Source organism: Ciconia boyciana, chromosome 7, assembly GCF_034638445.1.
Source record: "Ciconia boyciana chromosome 7, ASM3463844v1, whole genome shotgun sequence".
Lineage (NCBI taxonomy): Eukaryota > Metazoa > Chordata > Aves > Ciconiiformes > Ciconiidae > Ciconia > Ciconia boyciana.
The window spans coordinates 12,761,387-12,788,087 of record NC_132940.1 but is presented as its reverse complement, the minus strand read 5'-3'; the positions used below and the strand labels follow the sequence as shown (position 1 = coordinate 12,788,087).

The 26,701-nt window shown below is 48.0% G+C and overlaps 2 protein-coding genes across 11 annotated transcripts in view; both read left to right on the top strand.

Annotated features, from left to right (window-relative positions):
* The window catches only part of PTPRF (protein tyrosine phosphatase receptor type F), a 393,615-nt gene extending 388,828 nt beyond the window's left edge, over positions 1–4,787 (top strand). For all 6 annotated transcript variants that reach the window (XM_072867821.1, XM_072867824.1, XM_072867825.1 and 3 more), the window contains 5 exons: positions 1,062–1,188; positions 1,416–1,541; positions 2,206–2,360; positions 2,838–2,973; positions 3,113–4,787. In XM_072867821.1, the coding sequence (XP_072723922.1) occupies positions 1,062–1,188; positions 1,416–1,541; positions 2,206–2,360; positions 2,838–2,973; positions 3,113–3,181 (613 nt within the window). In that variant the 3' untranslated portion in view covers positions 3,182–4,787. The remainder of the gene's footprint in view (positions 1–1,061; positions 1,189–1,415; positions 1,542–2,205; positions 2,361–2,837; positions 2,974–3,112) is intronic.
* Positions 4,788–9,999: 5,212 nt separating this feature from the next.
* Positions 10,000–26,701, top strand: part of KDM4A (lysine demethylase 4A) — a 43,287-nt gene continuing 26,585 nt past the window's right edge. For 2 of the 5 annotated variants that reach the window (XM_072868654.1, XM_072868655.1), the window contains exons 1-15: positions 10,000–10,131; positions 10,450–10,602; positions 10,827–11,002; positions 12,098–12,212; positions 13,061–13,254; positions 14,726–14,775; positions 15,310–15,413; positions 16,476–16,613; positions 17,537–17,787; positions 18,570–18,760; positions 20,057–20,418; positions 22,204–22,324; positions 22,923–23,101; positions 25,378–25,582; positions 25,867–25,943. In XM_072868654.1, the coding sequence (XP_072724755.1) occupies positions 10,465–10,602; positions 10,827–11,002; positions 12,098–12,212; positions 13,061–13,254; positions 14,726–14,775; positions 15,310–15,413; positions 16,476–16,613; positions 17,537–17,787; positions 18,570–18,760; positions 20,057–20,418; positions 22,204–22,324; positions 22,923–23,101; positions 25,378–25,582; positions 25,867–25,943 (2,301 nt within the window). In that variant the 5' untranslated portion in view covers positions 10,000–10,131; positions 10,450–10,464. Of the gene's footprint in view, positions 10,132–10,274; positions 10,294–10,449; positions 10,603–10,826; positions 11,003–12,097; positions 12,213–13,060; positions 13,255–14,725; positions 14,776–15,309; positions 15,414–16,475; positions 16,614–17,536; positions 17,788–18,569; positions 18,761–20,056; positions 20,419–22,203; positions 22,325–22,922; positions 23,102–25,377; positions 25,583–25,866; positions 25,944–26,701 lie in introns of those variants that run through there. The other 3 variants (XM_072868656.1, XM_072868653.1, XM_072868657.1) reach the window with 3 other exon arrangements.

Genomic DNA, 26,701 nt, shown 5'->3' with positions numbered 1-26,701 from the left:
GGCCCGAGGTCCTGCAGACATCGCCGACGCCGCAGCTTTTGTTAGCTCTTTTGTTTCGTTCCGCACCCCCACGCCCTACTTTTGGCGATGCCTTACAAGTCCACCTTGCAGCAGCCCCCTCTTCGTCCCGCGCAGCCCGGCCCCTGCCCGGGGCAGCCCGGCGGGGAGGCGCGGTGCCGGGCGGGGGCTGCCGCCCCTCGTCCCGCGGGCTCCGGCGCCCCGCAGCGGTGAAGCGAGGCCGCGCCGCCGCCGCCCCTGCGGCCCCGGAGCCGGCTCCCGCCGGCGGCACCGGCCTGCCAGGCTGGGCGCTCGGCAAGCCGGAGGACCGAGAGGCCGGAGCTGGCCCTTCGCAGAGTGCAAAGCACCAAGGGTGCTTTCTTCAGGGTGGGCGCCAGGCTGGGGCCGGTCAAGCTCTGCCAGCAGACGGGACGGTTTGAGAGGCGCTCTGGTTCACGGGGGAACCGAGGACAAATTCGGAAGCTTCAGAAGAGTTGGCAAAACGGTGTTGGTGGTTTCCCTGCTGCCCTAGTCGTTAGCTGGCGTGCGCGATCCAGGTGACCTGGTTTGGTTGCTCTGTCTTCCCATGCAATGGGAGGGACGGTGGGTGCTGCAGAGAGTAAATGTGCAGGAACCCGGGGGTGCTGCTGGGATCGTCCCCAAGCACAGCCTCTCCTTTCAGCCTGGATGGGTGCTGGCAGCCTGCTCACGTGGGCCTGGGTGCTGAGAAGGCTCTCAGTGCAGCAGCACTAGGGACAAGCAGCAGGGAGAGGCTGGGCTGGGGACGGTGTCACCCCAGCAAGGACTAGCAGCCTTTCTGGATCTGGCCCCCAGTGGTGCTCACTGCATCTGTGGCGAGCACTTAGAAAACACGCGCTGGGCAGGCTCATCCCTCCCCCGAGTCCGTGGCTAGTCCTAGAGACCTGTCTCCTGCAGCTGCATTGTCAGCCCTGCTGCGGGCTGCACGGGGTCCCTGCCTCCAGCCCTCCTGGCCCACCAGCCCCTGGAAGCAGCTGCTGCCCCCCTCCCAGGAGCTGGTCTGAGCACCATTATGTTTGTCGCAGGCAGCAGAAGGCCTACATCGCCACGCAGGGACCACTGGCCGAGACCACAGAGGATTTCTGGCGGATGCTCTGGGAGCACAACTCCACCATCGTGGTGATGTTGACAAAGCTGCGCGAGATGGGCCGGGTACGAATCCTGCTCGGGGGAGAAGGGGGCTGTGTGGCTGCTGTCTGTGGGCACAACGTCTCAGCTCACCCCAGTCTGGCCCCAGCACCAGCCGCTCTGGGCCAGCCTCCTGCTGGCGTGTCCTGTGGCTGACCCTGTGGCCACACAGCCACGTATGCTCCCAGGGAGCGGGAGGGAGGAGCAGCAGCTTGTTGGTGCTAATGTCTCACCATGCTCCTCATCCACAGGAGAAGTGCCATCAGTACTGGCCTGCGGAGTGCTCTGCCCGATACCAGTACTTTGTGGTGGACCCCATGGCAGAGTACAACATGCCACAGTACATCCTCCGGGAGTTCAAGGTGACGGATGCCAGGGTGAGTGCAACTGCTAACTCCCCAGCTCCCCTGCCTCCTGTGCTTCTGCCCCATCTCTGCCCTGCCCAGGCCAGTAAAGGGAATGTGCAGCAGCTCCTGGAGGCACCGGAAAGCAAGGTGCTGCCTTGCACTGCAGGCAGAAGGGGCTGCTGCCCCTCACCTGCTGCTCCTCTCACCACAAGTTCTTCCTTGCCAGCTGTGTCAGTGTCAGTGCCAGTGAGCGGATCGGAGTTCCTTATCAGCACCAGACCCTGCCTCGCCTGTGCTGTGCACTTGGGCAAGCATTGAACACGGGCTCCCCTGCACCTGGAGTCTCTGTGTGCAGCACCTGACCAGGCACAGGACCCCTGTATGACAGTAAATGTGGTCCTGGGGTGGAGCTGGGCCCCAAACAGAACCAGGGCACTGACTCAACAGGCCCTGCAGGGGGCCAAAGCCCTTCTCAGCTCAGCTGCCCTGGGGTGAACATGGGAGAGCAGAGGCAGGCCTCAAATGCTCAGAGGAAGATCTCCCTGGGCTCATCCGTGGCCTGTGCACCCTCTCGCCTGGCCTGGGACAGGGGGCCTGAGAGCAGGTCAGCAGCACCAGTGCTGAGGGGAACGAGATCAGCACCTCTTGCTGTCTCCTCACCCACGGTTCACATCTCACACCCCTGTCCCTGCAGGACGGCCAGTCACGGACCATCCGCCAGTTCCAATTCACAGACTGGCCTGAGCAGGGAGTGCCAAAGACGGGAGAGGGCTTCATTGACTTCATCGGGCAGGTGCACAAGACCAAGGAGCAGTTTGGGCAGGACGGGCCCATCACAGTGCACTGCAGGTGAGTGGGACCAGATCAGCACCCACCTCTGCCATCATCGGCCCTCAGAGATGTCCCCTACCTCGCTTACCCTGGCAGCTGCCAGCTCCCCTGCACTTGGTGCCCCTCTTGCATACCACTGGCAAGGCAAGAGGCAGGCAGGGGACGAGGGGGTGGCAACATCCATGGGTGCCATTGGCAGCCTTTCTGCCAGTAGATTAAATTAACCAAGTGCCCTGGTGGTACTGATTTGTAGGTCCTTGGAAGAGTCCTTGGGCAGGGCAGGGTGCCACAGCAGCTTGGCCCAGAGGCAAGGCAGAATCGATGGGCCCCATGGGGCTGAGAGGGCACCTCTGGCTGGCAGTGTCCCTGTGGCCTCTCCTGGCTCCACTGAGCATGTCCCCATGCTCCATGAGCGCACACTGCTCCTAGGAGCTCTGCAGAGCCTCGCTGGGGCTGGCGGGTCTACTAACGGCACCTCTTGCTCCCTCTGCGCAGCGCTGGGGTCGGGCGCACAGGCGTGTTTATCACACTCAGCATCGTGCTGGAGAGGATGCGCTACGAGGGGGTGGTGGACATGTTCCAGACGGTGAAGACCTTGCGGACGCAGCGGCCAGCCATGGTGCAGACAGAGGTGAGTGTCCCCTCCTCCCTGGGGTGGTGGGAGATCCTGTGGAAGGAGGGGAGCCGGCATCTCTGGATGTGCAACCCTGCTGCCCAATGTCCTTGGGGGTCCCCGCTTCTCACACTCCCCCCCCCTTGCTGCTTTGCAGGACCAGTACCAGCTGTGCTACAGAGCGGCACTGGAGTATCTCGGCAGCTTCGACCACTATGCAACGTAACTAGTGCTTTCCTCCAGTCGCGGTGGGGATGTCTAGGAGTGGAGACGGGTCCCTCTGAGCCAGAGCCGCCCATTCCTCAGTCCTTCTGTACAGATGGAGGTGCTGCCCAGGCAGCAGACCTCCACGCCAACCAGTTCTGACCACGGCATTTAGGAACTTCGCCCCAGCGCCAGACGAGGGAATCCGACTCCAAAAGCATTTCCAGTCTCTGGCTGAATTTCTGCTCATGTGCATCTCTCGCCCTCTCTCACGCGACTGCATTTCACAGCAAGGCTTTAGGTGGGTGGAATGGGATCTTTTTTTTAAACATGTAAAATAGTTACTAGTGGTTTTTATAATCTCCTCTCTTTATTTTTTATTTTTTGCAAGTCTTAATGTTTTGCCCAGGCAGAACTGGACCCGCCAAACCTTTGGGAGTTGGGGTTTTTTTTTATTTCCTTTTGCTTTTACATTTTTTACTGCCCTGTGTTTATTTCAGCCCAGTCACTGCTGGTTCTGCCCATTTTAGTGCAGCTTCCTTGGTAATTTGCAGCAGCTGGCTTGTGGTTCCTGCCCGGCTCCATTCCCTGTAGGCTGCTTTTTAATCCTCTGTAGAATATGAAATTTCATGGAACTGGACCTAAGCTAACAATTATTTTTTTAGCCTTTCCCTCCCCCCCATTATTTCCTGAGTAGGTTTGGGTTTGGGAGGGCATGTGGGATCGCCGGAGAAGCAGTCCCCTTTGTCAGCTGGAAACCGTTCAGTCCCATTACGATGCGTGTTAAACCAATCCAGTGACCGTGTGTATTGGCAGATCCTGATATGACGTGAGTTGTCCGTCGCCTTGTTTGTGAGAGACCCGAAATCCCAGGCTCCGGGCTTTGGAGCCTCTTTTTTGTGTCTCGCTGGGAAGGGGGCAGGAGAAGCGAGTGGGTCCCACACTTCCCTGGGGAGGGGATGGAAAGAGCGAGACACGGCCCTTTTTGTTAATCCCGCAGTCCTGTGCGTGCAAGCGCCATTCTGTCACCTCTCACCAGTGAAGTGCATCGGAGCATTTACAAAGGCAAGGAGCACAAGCCCAGTCGTCCCCAGAACGGAGCTGGGCCGGCTCTCTTTGGAAAGCAGGGTACTGCAGGGAAGGGGAGGGGAGTACACATGGCTTCAGAGGTTGGGTGTATCTATAATTTCTGCTATCCTGCAAATGTTAAAAGTCACTAGAATATTGTACTTTCCGCTACTTCAGGACGTTCTAATGAACCAATGTGGCAAGACTACTGGACTTAATTTAATGGTACTATATATTAATACTCCTTATTATATCACACTTGCACTAAAGACAGGGAGTGAGCAGCCGTCTTTCGAGTGCATTGAGTTATGAATAAAGGTGGTGGAAGGGTATCTAATTGTATTATCACATGTATTCCGAATGTTAAGAATCCAAGCTATGTTGAAATCAGCAATCCAGGGTTGGTAATGTTGGAGGACACATTCATTTTTACCTTGTGGATGCATAGTGCTGTAGGGGTCACTGTTGTATACAGTCTGTTTTCTATTTGTTAATAAAAAAAAAATCTACAGCATCATTGCATAATTCTTGATGTTAATAAATTTGAATAATCGGGTTTCATACAAGCTGGCTTTGCTGTCTGTTTCTTCAGCAATAAGCAGAGGCCGTAGAGTCCCTCGGCGATGGGCATGCTCCCCAGACTGTTGTCGGAGAAGTCCTTCCCTACAGGCACATCCCAGCCACGGGCACCCTACACCTCCTACGGGGTCCCAGTGCCAGCAGGGAGCTTGGAGACCCTCTGTCACAACCCCCTTTGTACATGCATGTGCTCACCTCCTGCCCACCTACAGCCATACTGGGGTGCACTGAGAGTCCTCATTCCTGGCACCTCCAGGAATGGCTCCTGCCAAGCCTGTCTTGGCAGCCGTGGCCCTCTCTGGGTCCCCTCCACTTCCCAAAGGATGGATCATTCCCAGCAGAAGGAAGCCAGTAGCCACTTTCTGCCCAGGCCATGCTGTGCACAAGTTGTCCCAGTGGTGGCCAGGGCCTGAGACCTGTCCTCCCTGCCTGCTCTACTGCCAGTTACTAATCCTCAGAGGACCCCAGGACGTTGCAGGATGCAGCCCTGGGGTGATGATGAGTTTTGCTGGAAGCACATTTACCTGCACCCCCTTCCCTGCTGGCATGCTGGCTGCAGGACAAGGCTGGAGTAGCTACAGACTTTGCTTGTGGATTTGCAGGAAAGAGAAGGGGTGGTGGTGGTGGGGTTTGGTGGCAATATCAGTCCTGGATGGGGCTGAGACATTCCCAGCCTCCTGGGATGCTGCAGTAACGCTGTTCTGGGGCACTGAGCACAGTTGCATATGCAAAGTTACTGCTCAGCAGTAAAACCACTGCCTGGCTCCTAACTGCAGAGCAGCACCCAAGTATGTTCAGGTGTGAAACCCCGACCAAGGCATGCGGCTGTGCCCGCTCTGCATGGGCAGGCCAGCCCCAGCCCTGCCTGTGTATGAACTGCAAACCCCAGGGTCAGTGCTGGCTCCTAGAGAGAGCAGCACCTTGCCAACAGCACAATTGTGCAAGGGAAAGGCCCGTGCAAGGGACAGAACGGCATGGGCCAGGGCCCCACAGGCTGTCCATCCTTCCTGAGGAAGCCAAATCTGCCCTGGCCAGCATGTGCACAACAGGTGGGAGCGTGTGGCAGGCAGACTGATGAGCTTTTCCATGATCTGACTACGGGCACCTTCTTACCGACTCCTCACTGACTTTGCTGGAACTCGGCCACACGTGGCATTTCCTGCCAGGCCATACCGGCACCTGAGCAGGTGCCAGATGCAAAATGGTGTCTCCCCCTCGCCTGGCCGGTTCCTACCCCAGCGCTTCGCCCCTGGGGTGACCTGAGGTTGGTGGAGCCTTCCCCTCGCTCTGCTGTTGGGCAGCCCCACTCAAGGATGCAGATCTGAGGTCAAAGCAAGCTCCTGCCCTTGCGAGGCAGCGCGCGTGCGCGTGTACGTGCCAGCACTGCTGGCATCGGGACACTTTGCTTTGCATTACTGCCAGGGCCCAGGATGGCAGGGCTATGTGGCCAAGCATGCACCTGCTCGTACACAGGTGCATTTGGGGAGGAAGCACGCCATGCTAACCAGTGTGCTTTAGGAAGCCGGCCAGCTGGGAAGCGGGCAGTGAGCACCTGCCTGCGCTGCAGCAAGAATGCTTTGGCTGTGCCGCCAAACTACAGCTGGTGACGATGCTTTCACTGCACGGATGTGCCACTCACCGAGCGCTCACCAGGCATTGCCACGTGCACAGCATGAACTGCTAGGCTGTGTGTGGCTTCGAATGCAGTGGTTTGCTCTCACCGAAAACAGCAGTTGCCAGAACACTTGTATATATGAGCAAGCACAAGCGCATGCACATGTACCTTCTTTCTCCTTGTCCAAGAACACTTGGGGCCTTCCTCCCCATCTGATGTCGTGTTCTTAGCCCAAACCCTTTACAATCGACCCAGGGAAAACGTGAGGGAACAAACACTCCCAACTGACGGCCTCTGCAGGCTCCACTTCTCTGCCTGCCATGTGTAAAGCACAGAGTGACCTTTTCAGGTGGTCAGCGAGCCTACCTACAGGCTGAGTAGAAACAGGAGGAAGGAGAGGAGAGAACAAGCATCTCGGCATGGACCGCACTGGGAATAACATGACCAAGCCCGGGCCTCTGCAGCAAGGCTATTGCTGTGTAGCCACTGTGTAGGTACACTTGCATTGCGGAGGTGAAGCCACGTAGCTGAAGCCTCATGCTGGCCTCACAGGGCCAAGAAAGGCTCAGCACACAGAGAGGGCCAGGAGGTCCCCAAAGCGTGAGGACGTGCTGCCTGGGCAAGGGGACGGACCCCAAGAGGACAGCCAGGTCAGAGAGTGGCCAAGGCAACTGCTGCCTGTGGGGGAAGTCCCACTCCCCTGTCCTCCTCACACAAAGCCAACACTGCTCACCTAAAGCCACCTCTCCCCAAAGGGGATGGCGTCATATCGGTTTAAAAGTGCTTATTCCTTTAACATGTATTTCCATTTATCTCTGCATATCTCACACAATAAAAGGGGAACAAAAAAAAAAAGACTAACCGCATACAGTGGACGGACAGGGAAGCTAACCCAGTCTCTCCTCAGAGCCAGTGCCGTGCCGTGCTCCACGCAGAGCCATGCTGCCTCTTCCCAGGGCCTGGCATTGCTCAGCTTTCCCTGGCCAGAAAGGATTTATCCTAGCTAGCATTTTTTTGCTCCATCTTCTTCGGTATCAGTTTGAGGCTATTCCTTCCCTCTGGTATCAGCCTGGCCTCACAGTGCCACGCTGTGCTCCAGATCTGGAGTGAATGGTCCCAAGATGGTGCCGTAAGGAGGAGTTTGGCCTCTTTCCTTTGGCGTCTCTCTGACAGACCAAACATATTCACACTGAGCAATGGAGCTGGGTAGTTGCTGCTGGTCTTTTTTTCTTCCTAGCAAAAATTTTCCATTCCTTAATTATACCAGGTAGCCCTAACACAGCCGCAGATAAGCAACTTTGTAAAGGGCAAGGTTTGGCAGGTGGGATAGCAGCAAAATGGCAGCTAGTCAAAGGTGAATTCCTGGGCACTGATCTGCTCTTCTGCTCTTTCTATTTTTAATTTTTTATTCATTGCATTGATACCTGTAGCAAGACAGCTGTGTAGGCCCTGCCTAGGCTCGGCTTGCCTCCTAGTGATGCTAAATAACATACTGCCTGAGCACCTGCCCTTTGGGATGCCATTGCTTTAAATTTTGTTTTCAAGGGCAAAATAGTTGTTAAATAAGGAAAACAAACAGCTGCACCACTGAACAAATCTGAGCTTACTCTGCACAGTAGCTTGGCAACTCCTTCCCCCACAGTCCTGGCTCTTCTTGTTGTCAGCAACATTGCCATTTTCATTTGTAAAGTTTCCCAGTTAAAAGTGACCTTTTTTTTCTTTTTGTCTGTTCTGACCAGGTTCATTTCTGAGAGCAGGAAAAATTCTGATCCCTCCAACTAAAAGCTCATTGTTGCCCTTTTGCCAGTTTTAATAAGTAATCTCAGTCCACAGTAACAATTACATGTCATCAAGATTTCCCACCTACACATTTCTGCTCACGGCAACATTTTACCACTTGTCATCATAAAATGACTGGCTCGTGTCTCCTGATATTAGAAAGTTGATCTTTCTTGACTAACGGATAGCAAGTGCAGCTGCCAGGCCACCAGAAAGGCCAGAAACGCAGAGTTTGTCTCAAAACTGTTCCTACCAGTTGCCTGTGTTGGTACCTGCATCTGTAGAAGGCTGAGTGTCGTGCCTGCTGTGATTTTAATCCACTTTGGAGTTCTGGTCTGTGTACCTGGCAATTTGGAGCAGGTCAGAGAGGCAGCAGACCACAGAAAATCTGCGTTGCAGTGATGTTTTGTTAAGACTTTCAGGGCTGCCACGTGCCCGTAGCGTGACACCAAAGGAAATGCCTATCAGGAGAAAAATAGAGGGAACTTAAGGTTTTATTTAGGCATGAGGGACCGAGTGTGGTCTCTGAGGATGGTTACGAGCTCTTTCGGGTGGGTTGTGCTTACTTTCAAGGTTGCTTATTGGCACTTACGCATTCAAAAAGCATTTAGCACAACACAATCTGTGAAAATGGCAGCCAGTCCCAGCCAAGGGGGGGTCAGTATCCTTAGACAGGCTCTTGTCGAGCGTTCAGCCTCGTGCACACTTGAAAGCACTTGCTGCTAAAGCTATACCGTCAGCTCCCAATCCTCAGCACAACGGCAGTGGATTATTGATGGCATACGCTGGCCAGGGGGACACTTTTCCATGTTTCCAGCTGACCGATCTGTGCTGGCAAAACTCCCTCGCATGGGCCGGGCCTGGCGCCGGTCCAGCCACAGGTTGCGTTTGCTGCCAGAAGTTTGCAGAGTATCAAATTCTACTTTGGCTTTGCTTACACACAGAAATTGTAGGAGTATAATTAGCTTGGTTAATACGTTCAATTGGCACATGTCTATTGTGCGTCACCATTCAGTGCCCGACACCCATTAGCTCACTACAGCGCTCATTTCCACAGGATTAATACCCAGCGCTTCCGACTCCGCGCTACGCGCGCCTGCACGGCCAGGCTGCACCGGCTCCAGGTGCCCCAGGGCGGTGCGAAGGGCCCCAGGCGCCCCGTGCCGCCGGCCCCGGGCCCGGCCGCCTCCGCCGGCCGCTCAGGGCGGGCCCCGGGCCCCCGCAGCGGGACCGCACGCTGCAGCCTCCCGTATCTGACGGCACAGGGCTGCTGCGCAGGCGGGCGAGGCTCCTGTCCCGGCTCGGCCGGGCCATCCCAGCCTCGCCCCTGAGGGCAGGACCGGGAGCCCCGCAGAGCCTGCTGAGCCCGGGCCTGCCCGGCGCCGCTGCGAGGCCGCAGAGTCGCGCTGCCCTCGGGCCTGGGCTCTGCCCCCACCCCCAGCGGGTGTCCCTGGGGACCCGGAGGCGGGGTGTGGGCGGGGCACGGGTGGGCCCGCCCGCCGCGGCCGCCGTGGGGGCCCCCGGCTGCCGCCGGCCCGGCCCGGCCCGGCCTCCCCCGGCGCCTCGAGTAGGCCCGGGCCTCCCTAGCAACCGCCCCCTAGCGACAGCCTGCCGGCCCGGGCCCGTCCGCCTAGCAACCGTCCCGCTCCCGGCCTCCTGATTCGCTGGCCCGCCCCCGCCGGCCGTCGAATTTCTATTGGCTGTGAGGCGGCAGCGGGCAGCGATTGGCTGCGGCGGCGGGGACGGGGCGGGCAGCGGAGGGGAAGGGGGCGGGCCGGGGCGGCAGGGCGGGGCTCGGGCGGTGGGGAACGGCCGCGGTGGCGTCGGCAGCCTGCCGGACTCATTGGGCGCGTGGTGCGGAGGGATACGGCGTCCGGGCGTTGGACCGGGGGGAGGGCGGAGGCGGCGAAGAAGAGGGACGCCCTGCTGACGTGAGCACGCCGGGCGGGGACTCGGACCCCTCCGCGTCGGAACGGGCTCGCGCCGGCCGGGGGGGGGAGGGGCGTGAATCGGTGGCGTTCTCCGCCGTGAGGAGGAAAGCGAGCCGTGGTCCTGACGGGCAGGCGCCCTCCGCCAATGGGGAGGCAGGGCTGGTGCGGACCCCGCGGAGATTGGCCGGCGGGCGGAGAGGGTGGGGCGTGCGCGCGCGACGGGGCCCGCCCGGAGCGGCGGGGCGGGGCGGCGTGGGGGAGGGGTGCGCGGGGTGACCCGCCCCCCCCGCCCCCCCATACCCCCCCTCCTCCGTGCAGGGCCGGCCCGGCAACATGGCCTCGGAGCTGGAGAGCCTCAACCCCAGCGCGCGGATCATGACCTTCCGCCCCACCATGGAGCAGTTCCGGGACTTCAGCCGGTACATCGCCTACGTGGAGTCGCAGGGCGCCCACCGCGCCGGGCTGGCCAAGGTGCGACCCGCAGCCCCTCCCGGGCGGAGGCCGCGCACCCGGCCCGGCCCTCGTCCGCCGAGCGGGGCCGGGCCGCCTCCGCCCTTTGTTTACCCCGCGGCGCCGGTGGGGCGGGCGTGCCCCGGCCGGGGGTTTTCAGGCCGGCTTCCCCAAGTTCGGCGCTTCCCCGGCAGCGGCCGGGCCGGTGCGCTCGGCGGTTAAGGGGTGTGTTTTGCTTCCTGCAGATAGTTCCTCCGAAGGAGTGGAAGCCGCGGCGGTGCTACGATGACATCGACGAGCTCGTCATCCCAGCGCCCATCCAGCAGGTGGTGACGGGGCAGTCCGGCCTCTTCACGCAGTACAACATCCAGAAGAAGGCCATGACGGTCCGCGAGTTCAGGAGAATCGCCAACAGCGACAAGTACGTCCGCGCCCGCGTCGCCGTGCACGTCGTTACTGCGGGAGTTCCTGTTGCCCGGCTTCCCCGGGGCCAGGTCCTCGCCACGGACTGGTGCCGCTCAGAGGCGTGAGCGTGACGCCCTGGGCAGATGAGGTGTGCTTGTAAAACTGGCCGTGCGCGTGGGGACCTCTGTCGCTTGTCTCACTTGGCAAGAGGATACTTAATGCCGGCAGACCTTTTTATTTCTGCTGCGGACTCCTGTCTGTTTGTCCCTAGCACCTGGACCATCAAAATATTTGCTGAGTAGAGTAGTAGAGAAAGGAACGTTCTTGATATGAAAAAGGACACCGAGAAAAGATCGCTTTAAAAGGATTTTAAGCAAAACGGCTTTAGAAATCACTGTTCAGAAATGGCATTGGAACGGCCAGCTGCACTCTGCCCGCTAAAGCTTATTTTGTCTTGCAAGAGCACTACACGTCAGCTATCTTAGGGTCCTGTTTCTCAAATAGAATAATTTACTGAAAATTACTCTTTAATGCTATATATATAATTGTTGGGAGAATATATATACACACACACGTTAAATAGGTGTTAGAGTGTAAATTTGATCCCTCAGTGCTGCACAAAGAGGCCAGTAGCAGGGAACAGACATCGAGGGCAGATACGTTGTTGGTAAAATGAGCGTGCTTGACCAGTTTACTAGCAGGTGTGTCTGGAAACGTTTGGTACTTTTACAGTGGCAGAAAACTTTGGTTTTGGTTTTTTATCATTTCTGGTTTTGTCCGCATCCTTCCTTGCTAAGTAGCAACAACTTGCAGAAGTAGATGCAGAAGTAGAAAGTGAAATTGTTCTGACCCCAGAGAAGTGAACAAAGCAAAAATGAAAGTAAACTGAGAAACGGGGAAAGTAGTTTTCTTCCTGATCCTTTGTTCCTGAGGCTCACAGGAACAGAGCCGTGGCTGCTCCAGTTGCTGTTCTGGGAGGTAGGGATCTGGCTGATAACATGCATTAGGTATTTTTATCATAGCTTTCGATTCTTTCAGTGGTGGAGAATGTGGGTTTAGACTCATCAGGTATCAAACTGCAGAGTCTTTAGTGTCTTTGTTGTTTTTTCAGGTACTGCACACCCCGCTACACAGACTTTGAAGACCTTGAACGAAAATACTGGAAGAACCTTACATTCAATGCCCCTATCTATGGTGCTGATGTTAATGGCACGCTTTATGACAAGGTAGGAGAACTGTTTTGGTTTTCAAGTAGCAGTTATTGCCGTACATTGCATTCCATAAATGCTAACGTAGCATTTGACTCTTAACTTTCAGAAAGAGTTAATGATAGTCTTAGCAGAGTTCCAGCTTCTGGAGTAGGCAGGAACACAATAAACCATATGTTTATAATATACTCTCCACTTAACCCAGATAGTGAAAGAATGCTAATAGAGGTAACATTCTAAGGGACCTCTGTTAGTGCTTCAGTGTAATACAGTTTAGTTAAAGAAAGCAAAAACCGCTGTTGCGTAAGCATTGCTTTTATACTGCTTTGTCCTGAAAGGTGTATGAGGGTTGGAAGTGTTGATCAGTGAACAACACACTGCTTTGGTATCCACTAGTGCATGTATTTTTGTGGGACAGCTCTGTAGCTGTTGTGTTAGGATGATAAACGTTAGAAAAGGGTATGCATTCTACTTGCTAGTCTCCTACGTTATGATGATTTGTTCTTTTAAAAGATGTTTGGAATGAAAAGTGTTTCTGTTCAAGAGGGTTTGGACATCAGCTCAAGCTTGCATTATTGTTCTCTGCTCTGTGAAGTCTGTAGCTTCATGATTATTTCTCCTTCCTAATCATTATGTGACTGACAACTTTTTTTTTTCCTCCATAAAGGTGGCTAGTAAACAATCAGTATGTAAGCTAACACCATGTGAAACTTTTAGGTGAACTAGCTAATGGTTTGAGTTGTGCCAGTAGATGATTTGTCCTGATGTGCTGTTTCCAAGTGTCTGATAGCTTTTGCAACTGTCATCTTAGTTGTGTGGTTCTGTTCTTCATAATGCTTGTTTAACATGAGGTTTGTGTTTTACAGCATGTAGATGCGTGGAATATTGGCAGATTGAACACGATCCTGGATATTGTGGAGAATGAAAGCGGCATAACCATTGAAGGAGTGAATACTCCTTATCTGTATTTTGGCATGTGGAAAACTTCCTTTGCTTGGCATACTGAGGACATGGATCTCTACAGTATTAACTACTTGCATTTTGGGGAACCCAAGTCATGGTAAGATTTTCTAGGGAAGCTTCTAGATGTAGAAAAACAATACCATAAAACATTGGAGTCAAAAATCACAAAGTTGTGAGAGTTGACTAAAGGAATTGCCATCCCTCCGATCTTGCACTGCAGTAGTATCTGATGACAAGAACTCTAGAAACCTGTAAGGAACTGCAAAGCAGTGCATGTCCTCAGTAGTATTTGTTTGGTTACCTTCTAGAAAGTCCATTTGCTTTCCTGATGTAAAGAGTTCCTCAGAATTATAATGTAAGGTGGACGCTTTCTGCTGTGATAGGGCCAGAACTTGGAAAACTTGCTTATGATTTCCTGAGGCTCTAAAGTGACCATACAGAGGTAATATGTCTGTTGTCATGCAGGCACTATGGGAACAGGCAATTTTTAACAGACTGAAATGCAGCTATTTATCATAGATCTAAAAGCAGGCTAGTGTATCTTGGTGAGTGGTTCGTCCAGTGTCTGAGCTTTCATGATTGTTTTTAGGGGAGGCTCCCAAATTTTTCTGTAGCATGGGTTGCAATTTTAAGAGTGAATCATTCCCTTCTGTCACAAATAAATTTCTCAAGCAACTTCAACAATTGTTTCCATGGCAGTTTTGTTGGAAACTAGTATTTTTGGCTGCTTTTTAATACAACTTTGAAATAAAAAATAATAGCTAGCACCATGTGACCAATGAACAACCCCATGCAGTGGCAATAGCATGGGAACATGAAACAGAATAGTTCAGTCAGATAAAACTTTTGGTCATTGCTTCTTTTACAGTAGTATGTGGAAGAAGTTAACTTTGCTGATACCTTAGTCTGATTTATTTAACAGGGAACTCCATCAATAATACAGCACTCTATTCCAGAGCAAAAGCAAGCTAAGTAGGTGATTTTATTTACTGTAGTCAAACCAACTAGGAGTTTTGTGGCGCCCATAAAAAAGTGTGTTCAGAGAGAGAGACAGACGTAGCCCTAAAGAGTACGCTGCAAGTTGTGCACATGTTAAGGAGGTGGCATAGCATCTGACTTAGTTCCATCTTGGTCTGAGCAGCTGAAAGAGATGATTCCATTTTCTCTCTTGCTCTGTGTTCCCCCTTGCACCGAGTATACTACCGATTGCACAGCTGTGAACTGAGACAGGTCAGGAAGTGCTCTTCCCTTTCTTCTCACAATTCATGTTTTGCTGCGCAGATCTGCTAATTAAATGCATCAGGCTTTTTAGTTCCTTGACTGCTTAAGCAAAAGTCAATGGAGGAGATGGTCAGCTTTTTGGCTCTTGATTTTTTTTCTTGGAATAGAGAGGTAAAAGTCCTTGATAAAGATTTTTAGCTTTATATCATCGAACTTTGAAAGAGCCAGTGTAGAGATTTTTTTTTTTTTTCAATAATTCATGCCTTGATGCCCATTTATGATTTCCAGTCAAACTTTGAGATTTGTCATGTCACTGGGTCTTAACAGACTTGTTCTTATGACTGCAGGTACTCTATCCCCCCAGAGCATGGGAAGCGACTGGAGAGACTTGCGAAAGGTAATTGGACAATTCATGTCCTGCCTTTTGCAGAAAGTGGGGTGGACAGCTGCAATGGGTTTCAGCTCTTTTAGAGGATGACATGCCTGTAACATTTATAAGAGCACAGGCTGGCACGACTGAACGGATAATTTGCCTTTTAGAATATAGATTGTATTACTTCTGAATGTTTGTTTATAGCATACACACAAGAGAAATGTCACATTACAAATAATGCCGTTGTGGTCTGTCTAACCTTTAACGAGAAAATCCTTAACTATTGATTATTAGAACTGGAAGGTTATAGCCAAGGGAAGGTCCTTCTATGTGTGGTCTTTCTTATGCTCTTTCAAACTGGCGTCCGTTAAAGATAAATCTCCAGGAGTCATCCTTTTTCTTCAGAATGCAAGCTAGCACACTTCAAATAACATGGTCCATACTTGGAGGCCTAGGGAAAAATACTGTTTAGACAGTAACTTTTCCTAAAAATTACTGAAAAATTAATTTCGTTCACAGCAGAACGGTAACATCTCTCCTTGCCTTTATTTTAAACAGGTTTCTTTCCAGGAAGTGCCCAAAGCTGTGAAGCGTTTCTTCGTCACAAGATGACCCTCATCTCTCCATCAATTCTGAAGAAATACGGCATCCCATTTGATAAGGTGTAGAAAAGTAATCACGGTTATACCAGCTCAGTCAAGAGGTTCATGCAGCACTGTCTTGTCTCTAACAGCAGCCAATAGGAGATGCTTAGAGAGGAAAGTAGGAACAGGGAGGGTATAAGGCAATCCTTTCCCACTGTACCTCCATTTATTCAGCAGCTGGCGCCTGAAAGAGTTTGAGACAGAAAAATCTGTCAAGGATTATTAAAAACAAAGGCTCTGTCTTCTGTGATGATTTTTTTTTTTTTTGACTTAGAACGACACACAACATCCTGTGTTAGATTAACTTCACTGCTTAGCTGTGTATTCAGTGAAGAGAGATTGTTCTTTTTTTGTTTCAGACTTGTCCTCTGCTAATTTCATTTGTTCTGATCTGTTTCCTCAATAGAAAAATATGGCTTGTTCCCTATTAATTTTTTACATTACATTAATGACTTTATAGACTTCCTTACTTTCTCGGGTGATAACCTGCCACCCCCCTCCCCACACACGTGCATTGAAGGTCTCGTCTTTGAGTCCTTATTCAGAACTCCTGTCGCATCTGCGTGGGCAGCTGAAGAGTTTTGTTGTCATGAACCTTTGATAGACAGCGGGGAAATGTTGAAGAGCAGCAGTGGAAGACTGACTGAGAGTTGTACTTGAATATGAACAGCAAAAGAAAACAGTAGTAAATTTCCAAGTTGTGTGTGGATAGAAATTTTACTTGGCCTTAGATACTGTTCAGCCAAACCTGTAGCTGATACAGATAAGTACCTTTATGACCTTCAGATAGCTTGCCACAGGGTATTTCATATGTATAACCTCTTCTGTGCTCTTTGGCCAGTTGTGTTTTAGTAAAAAACTGTTGAGTGTTGCTTTCCAGTAAACAGATACTTAACATAAGTAGGAGAATAGTGAAGAGAATTATCAAGTCTATCCATTGAAGGAAGTAACTCCAACCACCATCTCCGAGTGGGGGTTTCAGATACACTGTATGAGGGGTATGGGAGCTCCTTCTATTCAGACCCACCAAGTAGACCCTTAAGTTGTGAATAACAATGCGGTGTCTCAATTGTCTTCTAGGTGACACAGGAGGCTGGAGAGTTCATGATAACCTTTCCTTATAGCTATCATGCGGGCTTTAATCATGGCTTTAACTGTGCTGAGTCTACCAACTTTGCTACTCTTCGGTGGATCGAGTACGGGAAGCAGTCTGTACTGGTAAGTGGTCTGTTGCCATCCTATTGCATACAAATAAACTAATGCTCTGCTGCTCATTAAGCCCCCAGTGTTTGCTCTAAGGGAGTGAATTCAGTGCTTTGTCCATTTAAGATGTGATGTTTGCTTTCTGATATGGTAACAATGTCCAGTCAGCCTCCTGTTTCATGTCTGTGTTTTAACTATGGATAGCATATAACATGTTTTTTAGCTTTGTGTAGATCAAGTGAGGCTTCAAAGAAAAGCAGGGGACTGGCTGTCTTTCCAAAGATGAAAGGGTGTGCTTGGTGGTCAGGACTCGTCAGTATTTTGTCTGATATTTTAACCATTATTTATGGACCGTTTAGCCTGGAAATATGACTTTGGTAACTTAAGTCACTTATAAAAATAAGTGTCTTGGCTGAACCTTTAGACTGGATAGTGTTATATCCCTGTAGAGGTGCCTTACAAACATGGATTACGTTTTCAGAAGTTACATTGACATTAATGCTTTGAAGCACTAGTTGTAACCATGCCTACACGAGGGGAACATCTACTGCTCTGGGTAGGCCCAGAGTTTGTATGGCTCCAACTTCCTCATTATAGTCTCTGGTTTCGCTGGCTGTTTTTGTATGAGCTCATTTAAAACAGTGAGCTTCTACCAGCAACTCTGTAAATAGGCTGGTGAGCTTTCTTTCTTAGTTATTGTGATAACATCTGATTTTCTGTTTCATCGGGTTTGCTGGCTTTTCTGTCTAGATTTTAGTAACTTAATACATGCTCTTTTGACTTCCTGGGAAAGAGTCTTGAGAGTTGTGAGGCTAAATTACATGTAACTGTGGGAATTTTTTCTTCAGTTAAGCTCCTGAAAGCAAAGTGATACAGGAATGCAGAGTAGAATTGCTGAGTATGTGGCCTTACTTGAATATTTTTTTTTGTGACTTCAGTGCTCATGTCGGAAGGACATGGTGAAGATCTCCATGGATGTGTTTGTGAGGAAGTACCAGCCAGATCGTTACAAGCTTTGGAAAGCTGGGAAGGACGTGACTGTTATTGACCATGCTCTTCCAACCCCAGAGGCAGCGGAGTTCCTTAAAGGGGATCTCATGCAAAAAGTCAAGAATGGGAAACAGTGTGCTGAGGAAATGGAAACGGGAGAGATGTGTAAAGAGGAAGTGGATGGGGATGAGACGAAAAGGTACTGCTTTATATTGTCCTCTGCTTTTCTATTGGGTTATTGGATGCTGGACCTAGCTGCAATTGAATGTTTGCCATTCTGATAGAACAGCAGTCAGAGTTAGCAGTAGTCTCTTTTCTTGGGAATAAGGTTTACTCTTAATTGTTTTTACTGTTTGAGTCCACATTGATGATGGTCTGTGGTAGACAGGAAATGCACCAGCTTGGAAGGTAGTTCTTCAACTTTGGGCACGTGTCCAAAGCCTGGATTGGAAGTGTGCACCATACACTGGGAGGCCAGAAGAAAAAGGGAGTGTGCTGGGATCATGGACAGTACTTGCTAGCAAATTCTGGTAGCATCAGTGCTGCAGGCTGCAACATCAGTGTGCAGTTCCTGGTTGCTGAAGATGGACAGGCTAATTATCTTACATTTTGCAGTTAAATCTTTTTCAGCCAGTGTCAGCTACTATTCCTAAAGCTGTCTTTGGTGGTGTTTTTTTGTTATTGTTTTGGTTTGTTTTGGTTTTTGTTTGGTTTTTTTTTTGTTTAAGGTAAAGAATACCTAGCTAGAACATAGCTGCCTAATACATGATTAACAGATACTGAGGAGTCATTCCTAAGTATTGCTGACTCTGCTTCTGTAAAGGCAAAGAAAACAGTTCAGAATAATTTGGAAACTATTTGACTTGCCAGATGCTGTCTCATAAAACACTGATCCAAACCAGGCTGTATTTTGTACATCCAGGCACAAATTTAACAAGCTTACGTGTTTGGTAACCTGACGTATGGATTTGTCTTCTGCAGCATCCCCAAGCATCGCATAGGAACAAAAAGGCACAGGGTCTGCCTGGAAGTGCCTCAGGAGGTGAGTGAGAGCGAGGCCTTCCCCAAGGAGGAGCTGAGCTCCGCACAGTATGAAGTGGACATGGCAGAGACTCGTGAGGGACCTGCAAGTGAACTTGTGCAGCAAGGTGCACAAGGGCTCAAGCTTCCAGGTAACTGTGTGTCAAGCTTTATCCTGGTACAGGGTGGGCAGGGTATTATTCTTCAGGGAGAGAAGCTGCTAGAGCTGAATCTGGGGCACTCTCTCATATGATGCTAGTCAGTAGGACATTGTCATGTCCAAAAAAGCAGACACTAGTTTGTCAGAGCCATGGCAAGTACTTCAGAAATTTACTGGCATGAGACTTGAGATATTACCGTTTGATTTTTCAAGACCAGAGAGGGCACCTGGAACAATTTTAGGTTGTGCACTTTAGTTAAATTTATCTGACACTTCTGCCACTGGTTTGAGTAAGTGAAATAACCACAGCTTGAATTGTTAGCTTTTGTAACCTATCCGTGGATAACTCCCCAGTGAGATTATATAAAAAAATGTTGGGGGAGAGCAAAGGTGTAGGCAGCCATCCTGTAGCTGCTTCAATGACTGACTGATGAGGTAGGTCACGGGGATGTTGCCTTTCAGCTGAATTAAAAGGAACAGGAAGTATTGCATGAGACTTGCTTAAGAAATTAGTGTTTCTAGCTTTTGATTTTTGCTCTTTTTATTTTGTCTGACGCATACAGAAATGTATTGGATGCCTCAGTAGTCTAAGGTCCTCTGTGTCCCTGTTGTGTAATGTGACCTGTTTATAGAAATTGGTTAGTAAAACATACTCACACTTCCTGGTAATTTGGGTCTGGTATGCTGTATAGATGTTTTATTTGTGATTTTGTAATCAGTAGGCTGGAGGAAAATTAACATGGCTTGTAATGGGTCAGTTATCCTTGCTCTTAAGAGAGAAGCAAGGGGCCTATGGAACAATATAAGAACAAGGCAGACATATCTATTGCCTCCCTCTAGTATTCTGTTTTCCAGCCTTTTGCAGCTTGTATTTAATAATCTTCTATTGGCTTGTGGGTTTTTATCTTTCTTCTATTAAGTCTCCCATGAACCCTTGTAACCTCTTACCCACAGCATCATGTGGCCAGAAGTTGGGCTGTTTAACTATGCCGTATAAAGGATCATCTCCATCTCTTTGTTTTTAACTCACTCTCTGCTAGTTTTGCTTGATGTACTCTCGTCCTTGTACTGGAAGAGGCAATGTGCAGACGCTGTTATTGTCTCTCTCTCTAAGCCAACCATGATTTTATAGGTGTTTGAATTAATGATCTACTCTTTACATGACTTTAATGTCACTTTTTTCTGCATGTAGTAGTTTACTTTCCTGTTTGGCTTTGTGCAAATGGTTGCACAAATGTTCTCTCTGCTGCCCAGACTTTAGAAAAACTCAGTATATTTTTTCTTCTAGATTGTGTGGACTCTGCCAAATTTGAAGAACTGAAAACGGTGAAGCTTGAGGAGGAAGAAGAGGAAGAGCAAGAAGCAGCTGCATTGGATCTCTCCATTTCACATGCTTCAAATTCTGCTTCAGTTTTGACAACTTCGAAGCAGAGTGCAACTTCCAGCGTTCAGCCCAGCTCGCCTGCGTATTCTGGTTCTTCTGACTCTGAATCGACTGATCTGTTGGCAAAACAAACTCTTCCCGGGCCAGCTGGGGTGCTTACAGTCCATAGCTATGCTAGAGGGGATGCCAGCGGATCTGACAATGAACAGACTTCAGGAAAGAAAGCCAGTGCCACCACCAGTGTGAATGAGCAAGAACTGGCAGAGGTATGAATGGCAGGAGTACTGAAAGCTTAAGGGCTGTATTAGGTGCTCACAGATTTGCGGTGACAAAACGTCCTATCTGTGCAGATTATGTTTTCATTCCATTGGTGTTCGCATAGCAGGTTGCTTAGTTGGTAATGGATTTTTTTAATACCTATGGGTTTTGCTAAACAAACAAGAATTAAGATGAAAGTCTTATACTCTTACCTCTTCTAGAAAACAAGGAGATCCCTTGTTTTGAGAACTTCTCTAAATTATTAAAGTGCTTTAAGGGAAAGGGTAGCTTGGTGGTTTTGACACAGTAGTGTTACAGGCTAATTCAGGTCCTTCTATAGTAATAGACACTTATTTGTACCTAAAATGAATCTAGTTCAATCCAGCCTTTATTATGAGCACATTAATATGTTTGAGGTTTTTTTCCCATTTAAAATCGCATACATCTGTACATGTGTGTCCCTTTTAAAAAAAGAAATTATGAAACAAAAATTATTGGTTGGGAGAATGTAAATCTGAGTGTTTAAGAACTGTCAATGAATGTTTTATTAGCCCAAGAGAAGGCTGTAATAGTTAAAATCTTACCTGGTGGTGTCTTTTCAAATTATTTTGCTTCCCTCTTTAAATCTATGTTTAGAGAGTGGGAGGCCGATAATGATTATATCTTCAAAATTTAGGAATTACAGAAATGGAATAGCAAATGGGCAAATTGTTGATAATTAAGCTGAAACTGAGAAAGAGTTCTTATGGATATTTTAAACTAACGAAATTCTGTTGCTGATACTGATGTCTCCATTGCATGTTCCATACAGGAAAAAGGTGACATTTTGAATGGGTGTAGATCGTTTTCCCTAGTATGGTATATTTCGAAACAAATTTTCCATCAGATGGTAAAGGGAATGCTAATTTCCATTTGAATAAAAGCATTTCTGTTTCTTGGAAGTCTTGTATCCAACTCTGTGTAGGAGATCAGAGATAACAATTGTTATGTTCTCTTCTGGCTTCTTTATGAAAAGAAGAGATTTAAAAAGACATAAGATGCATTTAATTTAAGATTTGCTCCTGCTCTTAGAGGAATAACAGGTTAAAAAAAAAAAGGGGGGGGGGGTCTTATCTATTGAGAGACTTCCTGGGCTGTTAAAAATCATTGCCTTTATTGCCTTGCTTGTCAGGTTAGTAGTAATTTTGTCAATGTATCACTTGTTTTTACATAAGGCTAAGGGAAGAGGAAATAACTATTGTTGTAATCTCCTTCTTCCAGTCTGTCTGGAAAGACATCAATGCACGTAATAAGCAGAGAGGGTGAAAGTTTCCTTCATTTAAAATAAGCCTGTTAGTTCAAGATGCCAATGAACTCTGTAATTTTTTTTTATTTTTAAATTTTGAATTTTTAAGTTGACATACAAACAGGATTTCTCCAGAATGCATGAGACTTCTTATCGTGGCTCTTCTCAGTTGAACCATTCAACTTGTCTGTCTTTTTTTCTGTCTTTTACACAATTCTTATATAAACAGACTTGCATGAAAAGCTACGCTGGGACCTGTGAAAACTCTCTACTCAATGGCTCAGCAGAGCTAGTACAGCTCTGTCTGGTTTTCCCTAGCAAAAGTGCTGCAAGCAGTTCTTTAAAAAAACTTAGCTAGTTTAGAGCTGAAGTTAGTTTGTTAGAAATAAAATCATGGAAGCGTATGTGCATTTTGTGGAGGTTTCTTTAAGTTCAAAATAAATTCCTTTAAAAATAATGTCAAAAGGACATGTGCTAATTGACTGCTGAATTGCTTCTCCTTGTCCAGGTAGCAAAGGAGTACATAAGATCAATGAAGGAGAGTAAGAAGTCCAAGGGACGTCGCCAGCCATTGAGCAAGCTCCCACGCCATCACCCACTCTTGGTTAAAGACTGCATTAGTGATGATGGTAAGCAAGCCTTGTGCTCTTTAGGAAACTGTAGAGTAGGTCTTGGTTTCTATAGTCAGTGTGGGGTATTACATTAAGTAACTAGCGATAAACAGGAGTCAGCAAGTGACACCTCTGCATCCTAGACAAGGTGCTTGTCTCATTTTTTTTGTGCTTGCATCATTAAACTTTTCTCTCGAATGGTGTTTTCTTTCCTGTTCCATTCTCTGGATAGTCACAACTCTGAAAGGAAAATTAAACCAGCACCAGAGACTGTTGCCTCATCTGCCTTAGAGCATTCCAGTAATTGATGTAAATATTCATGACTTGAAAAAAAACAAAAACAACAACAGATTATTTGGCTGACAGTCTTGACGTAATTGGGAGCTGGTGCAGTTCTCACCCAATAAGCCTATCCTGTGTCTGCACGGTTGCTTGATTAGTAGAAGCCTCTTAAAGAGGAGACTGAGTTGCTGGCTCCCATCACTCTTCTGTAAATTTGATTTCTGGCAGTCTTTCTGTCATCTCCATTCATAACTTCTTGCCTTATTTAGTTTCATTTGAGACGGGTATCTGCAAAAGGACACATAATCACTGAGTTAATGATCTCTTATCGCAGAGGCATCAGAGCAACTAACTCCTGAAGAAGAGGCTGAGGAGACAGAAGCATGGGCCAAGCCACTTAGCCAGCTGTGGCAGAATCGGCCACCAAATTTTGAGGCTGAAAAAGAATACAATCGGACCATGGCTCAGCAGTCTCCTTACTGTGCTGTTTGTATGCTCTTCCAGACGTATCAGGTATGTAGACCAAGTCTGTTACTGTTATCATAGAGATAACTGAATAGGTTGCCGTTATGATGCATAGTTTTAAAAATGTCATTTTGCATATTGCCAATTAACAACAGCTGTATCAGTGTTGCAGTCTTCCCAAGGAATTGTTCCAGGAGAGCACAATTGGGTGAACCTCACCACACCTGTGGTGGACTGCCTGTGGGTTCCCCGGGGTTTGCTCAGCTGTTCAGCAGAAGCTTTTGCGTTCTGTGGCTTTTGCTCGAACCACAGAATGGAGCTTGAATGTTGCTAGAGCTGACTCTAAATCCCATTTTTATTTTCCAGACTGACACCTTCACTTATACACTCTTTTATTAAAAAACACTTTAAGTCCACTCATAGCACATGGTCTTTGGGGAACTGGCAAGGAAGAAAACCTTTTACTTAAAAGGATTTAGGGTTGTGTTTGTGGATGCCCTAGATAGAAGGCTGTCTCTTCTTGGAGTGTATCCATATTGACAGTAGCTATGGCATGTGAAAATGTGCTTTAACAAAGTGTGGCTGTAGCAATGCATAGCTTGGGATGGGTTGCAGAACCCCTTTGTCATGTTGACTAAATGATTAGGCAGAAGTCCCACACTGAATTTTTTGCTGTGCCTAAGCTAAGTAATTTTAAGGTAGCTTGAATAGTTGTCTGATTGCATGTTCCACCTGCAACTTAGAGATCGTTTGTCCCTTCCCATACGTTAAGCGTATTTGATTCAGTTGAGATCCCTGTATGATTATGGTGGCACTAGAAACATGTTCACCACAGTTTTGGAAATAAAGACCTCAAATTTTTGTTGAGGGTTTATATTGCATATAGTTCCTAACTTCCATGAAAACCATAGACCATAGTTTCTGTTCGATCTTGCTGTTTCTGTCTGAGAGTAGGTTCTTGTTAGGACTGGAAATTCTGCATAGAAGCTGCATAGTACATGGACTTCGCTGGTGCTATCAGTGTATACAGTTAACAATTTGAGGACAGTTTAAGTTCTGTTAGCTTCTTTTTTGAGTTCTAAATGCTATTAAGCAGAAAACTCTAGCTGCAGGTTTTCAAATGTCTGTCTACACCAGGAAGTGAAGCAGAAACTCTTCCAAGATTTGAGCTGTTGTTAGGGTCTTTGTTCCAACTTCAGAAAGTCTATAGCAAGTCTGGGAACTCACTTCAGTTACCCATTCAAATAAATAAAAATTTGGCACAAAATGCCAGACAAATAGTCACTTTTCCTTTGTGAAGAAGAAGAGTATCTAGCTGCTTGGAAAAAAAAGTCACATTTTCTTCAACTTTGTTATAGATTTCCCTCGGTCATTTAGCCTTTTGCTTGACATGCAATGCTCAGTGTAAATCAGGAAGTTTTGCAGAATCTGAATAAACAAGACGTTGAAAGCATGTCAGTTCCCTTCCAACTGTGATCCTTACCTGGACTTTTTTTTCCTACCTTTTGAGGCACTGTAGGAGGGACAGTGAAGCTTCATTCTGCTACTGCAATTTCTGCTAATAATATTTTTAAAAGATTACACAGGCTACTTTTGTGGTGGCCTGTGAGGTACAAAAGATGGTTTGAAACATTTCCTCAAAGAGAAAGATTCATTACTATTTAGCTGTTAAGAAGGGTAACTTGAAGGGAAGCATATCTCTGTAAACTTTACATGTAATTGCTGTTTGGTTTGCCATTGGTTTAGATGAATAAATTACAAAAGATTAGCCTGAAAGTCTCCTGAGCTTTAACTGGGAAACTGCATTTTCAGTCTGCTTATTTCCCAGGAGCAAATTAGTTGTTCAATTCAATGTTGTCCTTTAGACTTGTTCAGAACTACACTAGGAAAAAATAATGGGGGTTGCAGTAGGTATCTATTTGTGTGATCATAATCCTCCCATATTGAGGCAAGATAAATGTACAATGTTGGATAGCAGTGTTATGATCCTCTGTATTAGGGGGTGGGGGGATGCAGCAGAGGTGTTGCCCAATTCCATCTCTTCTGTCAGAAGACATGCAGTTCGTGAATCATGTTGCTCAGTAGAAGGATGCAGTTCAGACTTTATGTTTAGCCATTTGGGTAGAAAATAATTTCATTCTGAAGCTGCAGTAGCTGAGGATTTTACAAACTAACTATATTTTCACCTAACCTACTAACTCTTTAATCTTTCAGCACCTTCATTCTTTCTTTAAACGGGATTTATGTATAGAATAATGGGTGAGTTAAGATGATGTGAAACAGTTTTACTTGTAAAACTTAAATTTCCTGTCCATCCCTTACAGGCAGAGTGTGGAGGCAACAGTCAAAACTCTGGAGTAACTCCAGCCGCTGTGGATGGGAAGATCCGAACCAAACCCCTGATTCCTGAAATGTGCTTTACTACAACTGGCTGCAGCACTGACCTCAATCTCTCAACCCCCTACTTAGAGGAAGATGGAACCAGCGTACTCATCACCTGCAAGAACTGCCATGTCTGTGTTCATGCAAGTGAGTGCATATAGACTAAACTCTGGTGTTCTCTGTAGTAAGTCTGTACATCATAGCAAGCCTCTACCAGTCTGTTTAATGTACCAATAGGCCAAGTTCAGCCCTTATCTGAATGGTACATACTTGAGTGCTGGCTGTTGAAATATGGAGTTGGCTGCATGGATAACTTGAAATGTACAGCATCATCCTTAGGCTCGTTGATTTTAATTCCTGCTTTACTTCTGGGCCCTAGGGGAATGGGTCTGAGTTTAGGTAAGCTCTTAAGTCAGATCTGTCTGTTCTAGGTTGTTACGGTGTATCCCCTGACAAGGCCACCGAAGACTGGATGTGCTCCAGGTGTACAGAAAACGCCTTAGAAGAGGTAAAGATTCTCACAGATGGAGTCTGGTACATCTGCGAACTTGCTTCAAAGTTCATTTCCGTAGTGTTATGTTGGTTTTTTTTCTTCCCTCCCGTGAAAAGAACGCAATTTAGAGAATGTTCAGGAGCCAGTCTGTTGTATTTTGGCACTTTTTAAGCCATAACGATATAATCCTTTTAACTAGTGCAAAGCTGCTGAGTTCACTTGAGTCATAGGGAAGATGTTCTGCATGAAGGTGAGAATAGCTCCATTGTCTGTCTTAATTTATGGTAGCTACTATTTCTAAATCAGAAAGTAACTTCTGTTAATAACTAGGCAGGTGTGCACATGTGAAGAAGGCAAGAAGAATGGGATTCCCTCAAAAAGCTATATAGGCTCTACATCAGCAGAATGGGTCAACATTTTGAATTGTATTTGCTCATGTTTGTTCCAGAGGTGTGCACATGTGAAGAAGGCAAGAAGAATGGGATTCCATCAAAAAGCTATACAGTCTCTAGGTCAGAAGAACAGGTCAACCTTTTGAATTGTATTTGCTTGTGTTTGTTCCAGATCCTTTTACACATCCTCTAAGGATATAGGGTATTGGGGTTGTAAAAGGAACCCATAACAAACAAGTTGAACAAGTCTTCAGTGGTAGGTCTGCTTGCCTTCAACAGACTTGGAGTCTGTATTTGTTGCCCTAAGGGCAGCAGCCTTTGAGAGCTGAAGGGCTGATCTGTTCACGGTAGTTAGCTCTCTTCTGACAGTGAAACCATTTT